Source organism: Rhinopithecus bieti, unplaced genomic scaffold (genome assembly GCF_001698545.2).
Source record: "Rhinopithecus bieti isolate Rb0 unplaced genomic scaffold, ASM169854v2 scaffold_34943, whole genome shotgun sequence".
Taxonomy (NCBI): Eukaryota; Metazoa; Chordata; class Mammalia; order Primates; family Cercopithecidae; genus Rhinopithecus; species Rhinopithecus bieti.
The window spans coordinates 208,274-224,713 of record NW_016815584.1 but is presented as its reverse complement, the minus strand read 5'-3'; the positions used below and the strand labels follow the sequence as shown (position 1 = coordinate 224,713).

Sequence of the window (16,440 nt, the reverse complement as noted above, 5' to 3'; positions counted from 1 at the left end):
AAAAAAAAAAAAGAGTTAGATATATCCAGACTTGTCCTAGACAAATCAATTTTCCTTTATAAATTGTCTTCATATGTCTTCAAAAAAAAAAATAAAGAAATAAAATAAAATAAAATAAAATAAAAAGAAATATATACAGAATGAATAAATGAATGTTGCTTGGCCTTGCTTTCTTTTTTCCTTTTCGTTTCTTCTCACTCCCACCCTAGCAAATCTGAACTTAGTGCTCCCAGCTCAGATATGTGGTAGAGTTCTGTTCACGCTGGCACTTACCCCTTGTCTCAGGACCAGGCCTTGCTATGCTCAGTGAACTCTGGCAAATAACTAGATCAACTCAGGGTCTCAGCCTGTCCTCACTCAACTGACATCAGGTGTAATCTGAATGAACCGAGTAAACTCTAAATATAACTCCACAGTAAAATACCTGAAAGAAAAAAAGGTATACTTAAAAGATGTTGGAAAGTATGGAAACAACTTCCCATATCAAATAATGATACGCACATGTCAAAGTTTAATCTCAAATTATTGCAAGAGAAAAATTGCATCAGGAAACACATTCATATAATTGGACTAAGTAGAGACATTTTATAGAAGATTAGGTTTTTTTTTTTAAAGTAGGGTTAAAGAGAATTATTATGGTCAAATTATTATTGGTTTACAATGACTGTACTCTGTGTAGTGGTTGTTAGGCTCATCATGAGATTAATGGTCATCTGAGATTATAGCACTAATATATCAGAATGAGTCTTTATTTTATTAAATAATACCAGAAAATTGATCAAGTATTTGATCAGATGTGACAGTTAATTCCCATATGGGGCTATAGATTTTATCCTTCAAAAAAGATTCATTCAAGACCAGTTTTGGGAAACTTATTGTTATCAAAAGTAATTCAAACCAAGTGTGGTGGTGTGTGCCTGCAGTCCCAGGTACTCAGGAAGTTGAGGTGGGAGGATCCCTTGAGTCTGGGAGTTTAAGTCCAGCCTGGGCAATATAGTGAAACCTCTTCTGTCTTAAAAAAAAAAAAAACCAAAAGGTAATTCAAGTCTTTAGTCTTTACTACAATGGAGAGGAGGGATTTGTCAGGTTTTGGATGTTTTCCCTTCTTACAAGTTACTAAGCTTGTTTGATTGAGACTACAGTAAAGACATGAAACTACTTAGAGACAAAGGATTGTTACTCATGACACAGCAAACAGCATAAACATTGGTATATTCACTTCAGTTGTTCTTTCCTTTAATCTAAAAAAGATGATATGTGTGCTGATGAATACTTTGAAGTGCTACTGTGTCATAACTGAGGAACTTTGAGCTTGGAGAATTCACTGCTTTTATAGTAAGGAGTAAACCAACTTGCTCTTTGTCTCAGAGGGAAACTACCTCACCCCTCAAGGTTGCTTGCTGCAAGCGTAACTCTGGAAAGTGGTCAGGTAGAGTGGTCGTGGTCTTAAACCATTGGCATACCTAGCAAGACATTTATGAGTATAAGAGATTAAGGATGGTCTGGTTTTCAACAATATCCACTCCACATTCTTACATCGTGTTATTTTCTAGAAATTTTTCTCATGAGTATGCCACTCCAGAAGTCATTCTGATTAATTTGACTGACAGAGGTTCTGAGACTAAATACATTGAATTTGCCTCAAACAATGTTTAATTAAGGCTACTATCAACAGAACTCCAAGCAGAAGAATGAGACCAATCTGCAACATTAACTTCACCCATTTAGACAGCTGTGACAAAGTCCCAAAGTATAGATAGCTAGGATGTAATTTCTTATCCATTATACATGAAAGTTTAGATTGACATGCTAATCTTTGTTTTAATTGTCAAAAGGAGTCCAAGAAGCAGCCACCATTCCCAATGGAAAGATGTTCTGTCCCACATATTCCCAGACATAAGCATAATCCAACAGGTTAATCCAGTTTGGAATTTATTGTTGAACTTGATTTGGATCAGCATTACATCACTTTTGTCATAGGATCCTTGGGATGTTGCTTTTCTGACCAGAAACCTCTGTGGTTGGTGGTGCCTTTACTCAAGTTTTGCATGGGCCTACTGGGCTTGTTCCACTCACTTGGCCTGGCAGACTGCACTCAGTTCATGCTCCTGGCCTGGATCTCATGCCTGCCAAGGGCGAGTTAGGCATGGAGCAGTGAGGGATGTGTGAGCAAGTGTGGGGTCTTGCCACTGCTCAGTCAGACATGCTGGCTGCTGCAGTGAGGTGGGCAGTGCTGGCATGGGTGCCAGCTCTCTACGAGGCTGAGCCTGGACCAATTGCACTGCAAGCAGCATTGACTGCTGGCACCAGGGAACACGGTGGCACCTGAAAGCTTGGAGATGCCAGGAACCATAGGGTCCCAGAGAGGGGGGTCACAGCCCTGACTTGGGGAACTCCCAGGTCTGGGCTTCCCAAACGGCCACAGCACTTCTCTCCTTCTTTTTACCCGCAATGTGGTGAGCAAGGGACATGTTTGAGCCCTGTTTGTGGAACAGCTCTTTTAGCCCCACCATTTGATGGGTTCCAAGTTCTTGTCCTGCAACCAGGAAGAATGAGGTACACATACAAGTGCAGGGTGAGCAAGATGAAATGGAGCATTATTAAGCGATAGAACAGCTCAGAGGAGACTCTCATTGGGTAGCTTCTTTTCATTGCTAGGTTGTTCCAATGAGTGTTGAGCTCGTAGCAGAGAGGAGACCCTGGAGTGAGAAACTCCTCTGCAGGCAGGCTGTCTTGTTGTCTTTGTAGTTCTCAGCAGAGAGGAGGCTCTGGAGTGGGTAGCTCCTCTCTGCAGGTGGTTGTCCCATTGTCTGCAGCTCTCAGTAGAGAGGAAGCCTTGGAGTGGGTAGCTCCTCTCTGCTGCTGGTCATCCTGATGTTTGCTTAGCTCTGGCTGAGCCTGATGCTTTTATGGGCCTCAGAAGGGAGGAAGTGCATGCTCAGTTGATCCATGACAGCCATGGGCAGGCCCAGAAAAGGCACCATAAGTTCCCACTCCAGTCTGTGGGACTGGCAGCTTAATCCCCAGCCTTCAGGCCCTCCTTGGCCTGTAGGTGTGGCCTCACTGGGGTCCTGCCCCTTCCACCCAGAAACCTGTCTGCCTCCTACTGTCATTCGTGGTGCCCAGATGGTAGGTGCCAAGGAGTGCCTTCAGGCCAGTGCCCCCTTGGCTTGCCTCCTATGCTCATCAGTGCCCAAAATCTGGAGGGGGTCGAGGTGGCAGAAGGCTGGTGTGTGAACACTTGCCCTAGTGTGTGCACACTCTGCTGTGCTGCAACAGTGCCTGGGCTTGGCCCCAACTTTGCTCTGAGATCAGAGTGGGTGCTGACAACAAGGAGAAGCCAGGCAGCAGGAGTGGGTATTTCTGAGCCTGTGAAGGCAGAGGGGTCTTCCTAGGCCCCCAAGAGTACAGAGAGGCCTCTGTCCACAGTCACTGTTTGGGAGGCTGTAGCTGCCTGCAGAGGGAGCTTGAGGGGGTGATGCTCCTGCCTGCCCCATGGAGCAGAAGGCCCAGGTCTGCAGCCTTGACTTGGGTGGTTGCAGCTTCACTGAGAAGGGTGGGGCTCCTGCCTGCTCCTGGTTTCCCCAAGAGCACAGGGAGGCCTAGTTCTGTAGCCATGACTTGGGAAGTTGCAGCTGTGTCTGAAAGGGCAGGGCTCCCACCTGCTCCTGGGCAGAGAGGACAGTGATGCCCCTGAAGCTGTGGCTTGGGCAGCTGCAGTGGCACCTGGGGAGCTCCTGCTCCAACTCAGAAGGGGCAGGGCTCCTGCTTGTCCCTGGTTCCATGAAGTGTGCAGCCCCAGCCATGCCTCCCTGCTGTGATGGTAGTGGCCACTCCAGATGACCCGCTGCTGCCATCGCTTTTGTTAAGCTATAAGAGCAGTGTCATTGAGTATTTGCAACCTCTGTAGCCATTCATGGCATAACCCAAGACTTTTCAGACATCAGGAGAAGCATATACATTTGTATGAGTCAGATTGAGACAAAGTTGTACTGACTCCTGTGTTTGTACACAGACAAGGATGGGGAATCTATGTTGGGAAGCTGTTACTGATGTATGTATTGCAGAAATGTTCAGGAGAGGCCATATTCACAGGAGTTTTACTATTTCAACGAATGTGGAAGAGGATGACAAACCAGTAGCAGATTGGACAGCCAACTGCAGCTGCCACTTGGCTCCAGCAGACTGTATAATTGTCTTGCTAGGCTGTCGTGCTTGACCTAGAATACAAAGAGTGAATTAATTCTCCACCCTCCACCTCCCAGTCTAAGATTTTCCCTTCCTAGGTGCCAGTGTTGTTGCTCTTTCTCCAACATCACAAAATCGGTTCATCCCATTCTAGTAGCTGTAACTTTGCCTTTTTTTGTAGTCAGTTCCAGTTACACCAAAATCATTTGCCTAGAATAAATAGAAAGAGGAACACGCATTTGTATGACATTTACATAGATTCATCATAATCACCACCTTGGGCTTCCTGGACCACTGAATGGGAACTTGTAAAGCTGTGCACTTAAATAAATGCCGGTTATCCTCATGATGTAAAATCATGTTTAACCAAGAAAAGAATATAGGTGACTGAACTGGAATTCAATATTAATACCACTCTGACCATGTTGCTACCTGGAGAGTGTACCAACCAGGCTGTTCTAAGGTCGCTGTTAGGAGAAAGAAAGAAGCATCATGCCTTTCACTTCTAGAACGTTAGAGAAGGTGTACTTTTTTCTACTACTGTTAAATACAGCTAAAAATTCTGGACATTACAGATGGCCCTTGAATTGAAATGAGATTACTTCCCAGTAAACTGATTGTAGTTTAAAATACTGTAGGTATAAAATGCATTTAATACATCTTATATACTGAACATCATAAGATTGCTTATCCTATGTTAATCATGCTCAGAATGCTTACATTAGCCTATGGTTAGGCAAAATAATCTAACACAAAGCCTATTTTATAAAAAAGTGTGGAATATCTCATCTAATTTATTGAAAAAAGTACCCAAAGAGAATAACAGAAGGGTTGTATTGGTACACAAGGTATAATTTGTACTGATTGAGTATTGCTTCTGCACCATGAAAAAAGTCATAAGTCAAGTCATTGTTAAGTCAGGGACCATTTGCATATAAAATCAAAAGATAAAAAGTTTCTGAAAGATATAGAGAAAAAGCCAGATTGTCTAAGAAATTTAGGACCTGAACAGTCTAGAACAGTGAGTTTCATGAGTTTCCTTTCGCCTCATACAACCCAGTGGCATCCAGTAATAGCCAGTAACTTGGTAATGCCAGTGGGTACAGAAAAGAATTCCCAAAGAAATGCCTGTTTTCCGTAGCGAAACGACCAAGAAAAGGATTGACTATGAAGGCTGAAACTATAAGACTATAATCATTCTACTCTAGCCAAAGACCACAGAAAGTTTTATAGCAACCAAACACACATTTAATCAACAAAAAGGTAACTACAACCTAGCAGGAGAGATTAATGATCATGCAACTTTCCTTTGCTCCATCTTTCCATCACTGGCTTGAAAATAGTCTTTAAATGGCATTCTGCATTCCCAGTGTGGGTTTCTGGGGCTGGAGGAAGCAGAGTAGACCTGTTATCAAAGAATAATGCCTATGTTGACCTCTCAGGTGGTTTTCTGAAAGGCTAATTCAAAGGGCTTTTCTGTATTCATATAACTCAAAACCCTCTCAGAGTGGAGAAGTGGCTATGAAGAGGAAATTTTCTAAAAAATTGATAAACGGGCTCAATAGCAGGAAGGAGAAAGAATCTGCAAATGTGAAGATAGGCCAATTGAAATTATTCAGTCTAAGAAGCAGAAGGGAAAAAAATTGAAGAGAGCTTAAGAGACCTGTGGGACATTATAAAAAGTACAGCCATAAGGATAACAGGATTTCCAGAGTGAGAGGAAAGGAAAAAGCAGGGAGAATATTTGTAAAAATCATGACTCCCAACTTACCAAATTTGTTGGAGGACGTGAACCTATACATCCAAGAAGTTCAACAAGGACCAAGTAGAAAAAAGGCAAAAAAAAAAAAAAAAAAAAAAAAAAAAAAAAAAAAAAAAAAAAAAAAAAATCACATGGGGACTCATTATAATCAAACTGTTTAAAGAAAAAGACAAATTGAGAATCTTGAAAGCTGCAAGAGATAACTGATTAATCACATGGAAGAGATCTTTCAAAAGATCAGCAGTCAATATGGAAGCCAGAAGGCAGTGGGATGGCATATCTAAAGTGTTTAAAGAAAAAAAAATGTCAACCAACAATTTTATATCAGGCAAAACTATTGTTCTAAAACAAAGGAGAAATTAAGGCAGTTCCAGATAAACAAAAACTCAGAGTATTCATCTCTTGTAGATCTGCCCTACAAGAAAATCTAAGGGGAATCTTTCAGGCAGAAAAGAAATGGCACTAGATAGCAACTTGGAACCATGCAAAAATAATGAACAATCATAAAGGTAGTTACATAGATAAGAACAAAGCCAATATTTTGTAGTTTTGTTTGTAACTCCCACTTTTCCCTAAATTATTTAACAAACTAATGCATAAACAATAATTATATTGTGGATAATTATACACAATAATCTCACTGTGTATACTGAGAACACAATGAGTATTCCATGTGTATAAAAATTTCCTTTGTTGTTGTTGTTTTCAATGGTACAACTTATGTATTTCAAATAGACACAAAATTAGTAGCATTTACAGTAGTATCTTAAGATAAATTGCCTGTGAATAAAATCTTGCTTTCAATACTTTGACATCCACAAGGCATATCTAGAAAATTTGATGCTATGGAAGATGAAGACTGCTTAATCCAATGGGGAAGGGGACTATGATTTCTCTTGGATTAATTACCATAACACTGTCCTTAAGGCATATGAAGGAGTTTCATATGTTATTTATACATTAGTAGGCACGGAAGTTTTGCAGTACAACTTTGATGTATAAATTCTATCATTTTGCTAGCACTGATATCGCTCTTTATATCTTTTTGCCCATACTATTTTTGTTACAAATATTAAAAGATGATTTCTTCCTGAAAATACTGTGGTCCTCATTCAATTTTAGATGTTATATTTGTTTTTTATAAAATTTCCAAGAATGTAGTGACTGCGTTCTTGGGTTGCTGTCACTCTTCCTTTGGTTTTTACGCTTACTGAGAAGTGGCTGTTGTAATTTCTGTCATGTACAATACATTCCTGGAAAAAGGGATTTCAATACTAGCATATTACTCTTCATTCTATTTCCTATGCAGTTGTTGGTGGGAATGGGAAGGGCCTGCCCAGGCCATCATTGATGAATACTGTTTACATGGCTCTTGAGTAGACAAGAGCCTGCATCATTGCTGGCCTACAACCACCAGCTTCTTCAAGGACACAAAGCAGATTATGGACTAGAGGAGGAACAGTGGTTGTTGTGTTTGTTACTCTGTAGACCCAGTTAAGTTTCTTCCATAGTTAACCCTCCATAGATCTGGTTTGCTTTTTAGGTTAGGATGAAAAGGCAAAGTGAAAGACCAAATTCATAAATTTTGGAGATTCATTCCTAGATATAAACTTAAAACAAGAAAAGAAATAAGAGGAATTAGACAAATGAACAGGCACATAAAAGTCTAGATAGTGAAGGTAGGTCCATCTCTTTTGCAACAGCCCAGATAAATACTGTTTTGACATGCACATGTCATTGGTGTAAGGCAGAATGACGAATTCCAAGCTCTAGTTCCTGGCTTTGTTAAAAAATGTTGCCCAGGCTGTGAGCTCGAATCATATTTGTTCAGCTAGATTTTAGGTCATTCTATTTTGAAAGAATTCTTTTGAATTACAGGAAATTTTTTTAAAACTTGGAGATAACAGAATGGTATGGGGATGTGTGGCCTGACATGGAGAAGAGCTATGTAATGTGAAATCCTCCTTAAATTGCAAGAATCTCACTCAAAGTTTTGTAATAGAACGCTTCATGACTGATTGTTCAGTGTAGGAAAGTGGCTATTAGAAATAACTGCTCTTACTCATACAAGAGTTGCCATTTGATATCAAACACATACAGGCATAAACATCCCCTACAGACATTGACTTGGAGCATTTGCTTCTCAAATTTTTAATTTAACTAATATGTCAGATTTTTACATCCACCTGTTCACATAACACAGGTCTACATTTTGAGTACATCTTTGATTACTATCATGATTCCACAAGATGGCAGTGTGTTCTTAGGGACCCCGAGGAAAGGTCTCAAGTGCTCCTCTGTGTGTGTGTGTGTGTGTGTGTGTGTGTGTGTGACACAGAGAGAGAGAGAGAGAGAGAGAGAGAGAGAGAGAGAGAGAGAAGGAGAGAAAGACAGAGAGAGAACGGGACAGACGACAAGAGGAGGAGTTGGTGATATACCAGGGGTTGTGAAAATAACCTCTTTTTTTCTAATTGGTAGGACAGATTCTTTTATGATTCCTAAAGTGGAAGAAATAAAATATCTGTGCTATGTTCATTTTTTTTGGATTGAAAATTTTAATCCTCAGTGAACCAGGGCAGAAAAGAATGGTGAAATCCTTGAGAGTTTTACTGGTGATCCTGTGGCTTCAGTTAAGCTGTGAGTTTGGGCATCTCTATAGGAACATAATGTACAATATTTCAAGATGTTTTCTATCCTAGGCCGGGGGCTGAAAGCCTGAATTTTTTTCTATAAGGGAGAGTACAAGGCCTGTAAAAAGATGATTTGAATTCTGGGGAGTAAGCATTTACCTCCCAATTTGTCTTCTCTGTCTGACCACTGTCTTTTTCACAGGGGTTTGGAGCCAACAGAAGGAGGTGGAGCAGGATCCTGGACCCTTCAGTGTTCCAGAGGGAGCCACTGTTACTTTCAACTGCACTTATAGCAACAGTGCTTCCCAGTCTTTCTTCTGGTACAGACAGGATTCCAGGAAAGAACCTAAGTTGCTGATGTCCGTATACTCCAGTGGTAACGAAGATGGAAGGTTTACAGCACAGCTCAATAGAGCCAGCCAGTATATTTCCCTGCTCATCAGAGACTCCCAGCTCAGTGATTCAGCCACCTACCTCTGTGCAGTGCGTACACAGTGCTCCCCAGACACCTGCAGTCTGTACCCAAACCTGCTGTGCCCCAGGAATGCCTGATGTAGAGCTTAGACTGCAGGGCAGTCAAGTTGTCTTTGCTCTCCAGATTCAAGTGGAAATTAAGAGCACTAGTATGGAGGACTGATTGATTAGGGAAATATTACTATAATTCTGAAAATAATTGAGACTCTGAAGGAAAATGAAAGATACAATCTTGGTCTGGTTAAAATATTTTCCAGTTATTCTCTTTCTACTTTAGTTTTGAAATATTTTTTATGTTTCTTCTGGAGAGATTAAAAAAATAAATATTTTTTGAGATCATTGACAAACCAGAAGGATTACATATTCGTTTCATACATACATCACAATCTATGCCATAAGCATATCCATCATCTCTAAAAGTTTACTTCCTCCCTCCTTTTTTTAAAATTTAGGTATGATTGATATACATATTACATAATGTATACATTTTAATGCCCACTCTAGTTTTATGCCACATCTTTGCTTTATGAGATTGGTTTTATGATTCTTTTTATTTATATCAGGAAAACATTTTCATACAATAACAGATATTCTGTCACTGTCCATAGGATATCTTATTCTTTCCCCATTTAGTTACCCAAGAAGTTTGATGGTCATTGCTTTAGGAATGCAACAGAAAAACACAAATGCAAAATAAAAAAAATTGGCAAACTACTGTGAAAATCCTATAAGTCATAAATTCTTTTAGTTATAGGACCCTCATCCCATCTCCAGTCTCAGCTGCAGTGCCACTCCTGAGTTATATAAGGACACATTTGATGAGTAGTTGGAAGAACTAGAGGGAGAGGGTGAGAACTGGTTAAAAAAAGCCTAGATATTTGCAGAGATTGAAGATTACAGAGGGTCTATATTGTCATTTTGGGGTAAAGTCTGAATTGAACTCAAAACCTTGTGGAAGAGTATATTGATTCCTATGTAACTCAGTGTGGCTTGGAGATGGTAGGGAAACTTAGCCCTAGTCACAATATGTCACATACTCACAGCCCCTGCTGGGATGACTTAAAATTTATTGAGAAGGATCTCTAAGTATCTAAAAGAAGTCTAGACACCAAGAGGCTTTGTTATGATGAACAAAGACCTGTACAAATCAGTGACCAGAGACCATTTGGTGTTGAGCATGTTTCAGCAAATGTTGGAGGAGAGTTGGAAACACTGAAGAGCATATAAATGCCTCCCTCCTCTGACTACCTAGCAATACATATTTGCCCTGCAATGTATACTAAGTTAGGGCAAAATATTTGTGCCTGATGAAAAGAAGGCTTTTTAGATGAAAAGTTGAATTACAGGAAAAAATTTTGAACTTCACTTTATTATAAAAGTGAAGTTGGAGTCTGTTGGGCATGATATTGTTTATGTAGTCCCCAAAGTGGGAAAGTTTAGAAATGGAGAATTAAGATTTCTGTCCAGGGCTGTTCCCATAGTCACTGATGGAAAGGATGCAACTCAATCCAAATTTGCTTCAAATTCTTAATCTGAAGAATGAAAGACTGAACAAATCTTTCCAAGCCTTGGAAGAAAGATGTGAAAGGCAGTAAGGAAGAACAGAAAGTTGTGCCAGAATCAAGACATTTAAATTTTAGTTCCACATTTATTGTACACCTTTTGGCTTCCTGGCATTCTGGAAAGAACCTGGGTTGTGTTTTTTGTTTGAATATTTATGTTACTAATGGTCCATTTATTGGGCTATATATTACATATATTTCAGGATTAGTTTCAGTATTAAATGAGATAACATACTGCCTTGGGATGAGTTCCTTAAAAGTAGAGACCGCACTTGGAATTCTTTCTCTGTAATTGATTGAGGAAACCAGGTTGACACGGGCGAAAGGCTAAGCATGGACATGGTCCAGTGGGAGTCTTGATCCTGCCTGACCTTATAGGGAGCTCTGGAGAGTGAACTGCATCAAAGGGGTGATTCCTCCCACCCTGAGGCAAGGGAGTCAGACTGCTCTGATCTATTGTGGGTAAGAATAAAGTCATAATTGGCTGTGCTGTTTCTTGGAGTAGAGGTATATGCTACCTCCCAATCATGACTCTCATTGCCAGAGGTCAGCTTTCTAGGGAAAGGGGCAACTGTGAGCCAAGAGTAGCCAACACTCACAGTGGCGGGGGATGGCTACACTGTCCTGGGAAAGGAGACCTAAGTTGGGGATCAGCAGTGTTCGTTATTACCATGGAGCTTGCCTGGTATGTGGGCAGCATTCAAGAAATAATAAACTTTAATTGTATTCTGAATTTTAATTTCTCTCTCTATTTTAAGGCATTTATACAGCTGGCCTGACCAATTTTGAATAGTTGAAATAATGTAAGTTAAGGCACTTGTTAACAGAAACCATCTAAATAAATATAAAAAACAGATAAAAGAAAACATTTTTTCAAAGCTAAAATTCAGGAATTTTTAAAAGAGTAGTGACCAGAGAACCACTCTACTATCTTAGTTGCTTTTGGGAATGATGAGATGACATTCTATCCATCACTTTCTATCCAGGTAGCAATGATTCTGATGATTTACAGTTCATGACTCTGGGCTTCCACATGTAGACAGAACAACAGAGATACCATCTATATTTATACATGATTAATGCTATTTTGTTATTAATTTGTATTTAGGAATGAAGGACTGGGTAGCAGGATGGACTCCTCATGTCATTGTGTCCATGTTCCCCACAAGGTTTCTTTTTGAATGGGGTGCCTGGCCAGTAGTGTGGGTATGTGGGCCTGTCATGTGAATTGACAGGCTTCTTTCTAGGATGAATGAGGAGGGAACTGGTAATTAAGTTGCTTCTCTTTGTTCCCTGAATCTAATATCGTTGAAAATAGTCTAATTCTATTAACTACTGATAATAAAAACTGAAACCGTCCCAGATGGTTCATGTAAACTCTCATGAAGATTACGTGTCCCAAGTTGGCTTCATATGCTTCTCACACACAAATACAGAAGCAGGTTGGCGAGAACAGAGGGAGGCTAGTGCAGCCATTTCACATGTGGACCTTCACTACGTTCTCTTGTGTTCTGTTCCTCTCACCCTTCATCACCTACTCTCTTTCTCAACCCAGAAACTCTCCAGGGTCCTACCAAGTAGGTTCCCTCCACTGACATTTCCACTGTAATCTTCTCATAGTTCATTCTGGCCTGGACTTTTCCCTTCTCTGTTTTATCCATCAGTGTGCTCGCATCCACTTATCGTCTACCTCATGGAAATTGTGATATCTTTCATCTTTTATTACTTTTATTATTAATGGATTCAGGTCATTGTGCTTGTAGTTTTACATTTCATTTCAGTGGGAATTTTAGGGAGTTAAGAGGACAGCACATGTGTTTAGTTAGAAGTTTTGTATCAGAAGTCCACCCTGGTAACATTTAAATTTTTAAACTGACTACATAATTTTGTCTTACATGTGATAAAAAAATTTATAGGCAGAATCAAGAAATAGATCAGAAGCCCAAGGGAAAACTGATTTCAGGCTGGTACAAGTCAATGGACTATTCAGAAAGCAGTTTTTGTTCTGACCTTGTAAAATCCCATTTTACCTGAGATTTTCTCCTTATTTGGTTATTGCATTTTAGGATCCAATGATCTCTATGCCACAATAGGTTTGGTGGGGAAGGCTTTTGCTCAAAACTTCATTTTATTATTGAGGCATAGGGCAGTCTGTTCTTGTTTGCTATGCCTTTTCTCCCACCCACACGGCACTGCTGTTTGCTTAGCTCTGTTGAGCGTCACCATCAGTATCTCTCACCATTTCTATACCTCTCACAGGTTCCTCTCGTTTCTGGTCTGCAGGTTGCACTTCTTCCACCTGTATTGAGTTCATGTAGGATTACGTTTTAAAAATCTCTAACTATTTTGATAATCATTTATTTATATGTTATATTTTCTTCCACTTATCATTCTGTTCAAGTTTCTTCAGAGATGGAGGAACTTAATTGTGGAGATAGAGAAACTGCATTAAGTTTTTTTAGTGTCAGATTCTCATAATTTGGTACAATGTATCAGTCTATTCTGAACACTGACAGTTGGAATGGGACTCTCACTTTCTCTTTTTAAATATAAGTTAACTAAGTTATTTTCTCCTAGGTTCACAAATATTAAACTTGTTGACCTGAAATTAGGAAGCGTTTTCCACACTTTCCACTTGACAAAGAAAATCCTTTAATAGTTTGCTTTGATTAATTAATTAATGACATGTAATCCAGGCTGACTTTAAGTATGAGTCTCTGATCTAATTTATTTTTTAAAGAATCAGATAAAGGAACAATCTCTTTCACCCACTGTAATGCTCACATCCAGCTGCACAGGGCCATATGAGACTCAGCCCAGACTGAGACAATTGATCACCACTCATCTCTTTGATGAATGGCTTTAATGATACAGAGTGTCTCAATGGTTTTCCAAAGTCTACAACGTTGTCTTCTGTGACTAATTTCTCAGTGAAGTAAATTACTCTTCTGTTTCTACATAACTCTCCTTTCTCATGTATTTAAAATTAAAACCATTTACTCTATGGAAGGTGACATCATCACGGATTCGGGAAGAAACACTTCCTGTTGGTTTTGAGATCACATCTCTCAAAAGAGAAGGAATAGTTCACTTCCTTGGATCTGTGGTTCCACGTGTGCCCTTCAGGGGGCCATGTTGCACTAAAGAGGCATCTGTGTTCACTGCAGACCATCCTCATCTACTGAGCCTCCTGCCTGCAGCTGGCTGATGTAGCTCACTGATGTGTGTGTAGATAGGGAGCTGTGAGGAGAACAAGAGGTCAGAACACATCCAGACTCCTTAAGGGAAGACCTCTTTGTGTTTTGGAAACTTTTCAAAGCCAGGGACTTGTCCAGCCCAACCTTCCCACTGCTCCTAGCTCCTGAGGCTCAGGGCCCTTGGCTTCTGTCCGCCCTGCTCAGGGCCCTCCAACGTTGCCACTGCTCAGCCATGCTCCTGCTGCTCGTCCCAGTGCTCGAGGTGATTTTTACCCTGGGTGAGTAACATTCCATTCCTTTTCCTACTTTTGTAAATGTGACTGTGTTGTAATTGCCTCTAAGAAGACTTCTTAGCGAAGTCTGCGCTGCTTTTACTTACACAGCATTGGTGTTGCAGGAGGAACCAGAGCCCAGTCTGTGACCCAGCTTGACAGCCAAGTTTCTGTCTCTGAAGGAGTCCCTGTGCTGCTGAGGTGCAACTACTCATCGCCTATTTCACCAAATCTCTTCTGGTACGTGCAATACCCCAACCAAGGACTCCAGCTTCTCCTGAAGTACACATCAGGGACCACCCTGGTTAAAGGCATCAATGGCTTCAAGGCTGAATTTAAAAAGAGTGAAACCTCCTTCCACCTGACGAAAGCCTCAGTCCATGTGAGCGACGCGGCTGAGTACTTCTGTGCTGTGAGTGACACAGTGCCTGAGACTGCAGGGGAGCTGAACACAAACCTCCTGAGATGCTGAGACTTTCTGTGACTCAAGAACTCAACCTTGAAGTCTGTCGTGTAATATTAAATAGCAATTCCAAGTTTCTGATGCTTATTGATGTATGCTGTATCTTTTTCATCTATTTATTTTTAAACTAACTATGACTTTAAATTTAAAGTGTGTTTCCTTTAAGCAGCTTTATATATAGGGTCTTTCTATCCACTATGCCAATCTCTGGTTTTGCATTGGCAAGTTTAGATAATTATAATTTAATGTATATTGATGTAATTGGTTTTAGTATACTATGTTATTATTGTGTTTCTGTTCCACCCTTTTTTTTTTTGTTCTTTTTTTTTAACTGACACTTTTTGGATTATTTGAGTATTTTTAACAGTATTTTATCTATGGACTTCTTTGGCTTTATTTCCATATTTTTTGAGTGGTTGCTCTGGAGATTATAATACATATGACTAACTCTCCAGGGTCTTCTGTGATGTTGTACCTCTTTATGTAAAACGTAGAAATTTTTGTATAATATGTCTCTTTATTCAACACTGATGTTTGTTGTAGTAGTTCATGTATATTAACGCTACATATATTGGAAACCGCACCATATAATGGTACAATTTTTGTTTTAAATAATTTTATGGACTGTATAAAACTCACTAGGAATAATAATAAATATTTCATGTTTAACAGCTGTTTACTAACTCTGGTATCCTTCCTTTGTTTCCAAAGTAAGTTTTCCTCTGAAACCAGGAGATGTGTTTGAAATGATGTCATTCCCTTCAAACTTAAAAGACTCCCTTTAACATTTTTTCTACAGTAGGTTTACTGGTAATTGTAGCTTTTAGTCATTTGTTATCTGAAGATGTCTTTATTCTTAATTTGCCCTTTATTTGTGGAAGATATTTTTACTGGGTCTGTAATTCTGTGCCAACCATTTTTCCCCTTACTTTAGAGGTACTGTTTCATTGTCTGTTGGTCTCCATGTTTTCTGGTTAGAAATCTATGGTCATTCAAGTAATTGTTCCCCAATGATATTAATATATTGTTTTTCTCTAGCTGCTTCGTATATATGCTATTTGTACACACACATACACGCAAGTAAAATCATATCGTCTTTTGTTGTCTTCAGTTTAATTATTATTTTTACTTGTGGTTCCGTTTAATTTGATCCTGTTTGGGGCTTAAATTCATAAATTTATCTTTCTTTGAATTTGGGAAGTTTTTGGCCATTCTTCTTTCAAATATGATTTCTGGCCCAATCTCTTTCTCTTCTCCTTCTAGGACTCCAATTAGTTAAAACTTAGACTTTAGGACACTTTCCCACTAGGTCTCCATAGCTCTATTTTTTTTTCTTTCAAACTTTTTCTTGATTTTAAGGTCTGCCTCTACTCACTAGATGCCTGTAGCATTACATACCCCAAGTTGTGACAACCAAATTTGTATCTAGATTTGTCAAATGTCTCCTGAAGGGAGCAAAGTCAAAATTAGTTAGGTTAGGTAATCTATACTGACCTATTTTCAAGTTGTTATTCTTTTCTGTATCATCTTCATTTTGCTATTGAGCCCTTACTGTGAGATTTTCATTTTGGATATTGTTTTTCTCAGTTCTAAAATTACCTTTTTTTTTTCTTTTTTCTTTTTTGAGATGGAGTCTTGCCCTGTCACCCAGGCTGGAGTGCAATGGCATGATCTTGGCTCACTGCAACCTCCACTTTCCAGGTTCAAGCCATTCTCCTGCCTCAGCCTCTCGAGTAGCTGGGAGTACAGTTGCGTGCCACCACCCCTGGGTATTTTTTTTGGTATCTTTAGTAGAGATGGGGTTTCAACATGTTGGCCAGGCTGGTTTTGAACTCCTGGCCTTGTGATGTGCCTACCTTGGACTCCCTGTGTGTTGGGATTACCCATGAGCC

General features: G+C 39.7%; 2 gene segments (V, D, J or C); both read left to right on the top strand.

Annotated features, from left to right (window-relative positions):
• Positions 1–8,327: 8,327 nt before the first annotated feature.
• LOC108516112 (T-cell receptor alpha chain V region 2B4-like) lies at positions 8,328–9,132 on the top strand (the record flags this gene model as incomplete). The annotated part of the segment is given in 2 exon segments: positions 8,328–8,424; positions 8,783–9,132. Coding segments are annotated over 2 exon segments (447 nt in total), but the record flags the coding sequence as incomplete, so codon positions are not given.
• A 4,670-nt stretch (positions 9,133–13,802) lies between these two features.
• On the top strand, positions 13,803–14,587 carry LOC108516162 (T-cell receptor alpha chain V region PY14-like). The segment is given in 2 exon segments: positions 13,803–14,091; positions 14,211–14,587. Coding segments are annotated over 2 exon segments (393 nt in total).
• The last annotated feature ends 1,853 nt before the right edge of the window (positions 14,588–16,440 follow it).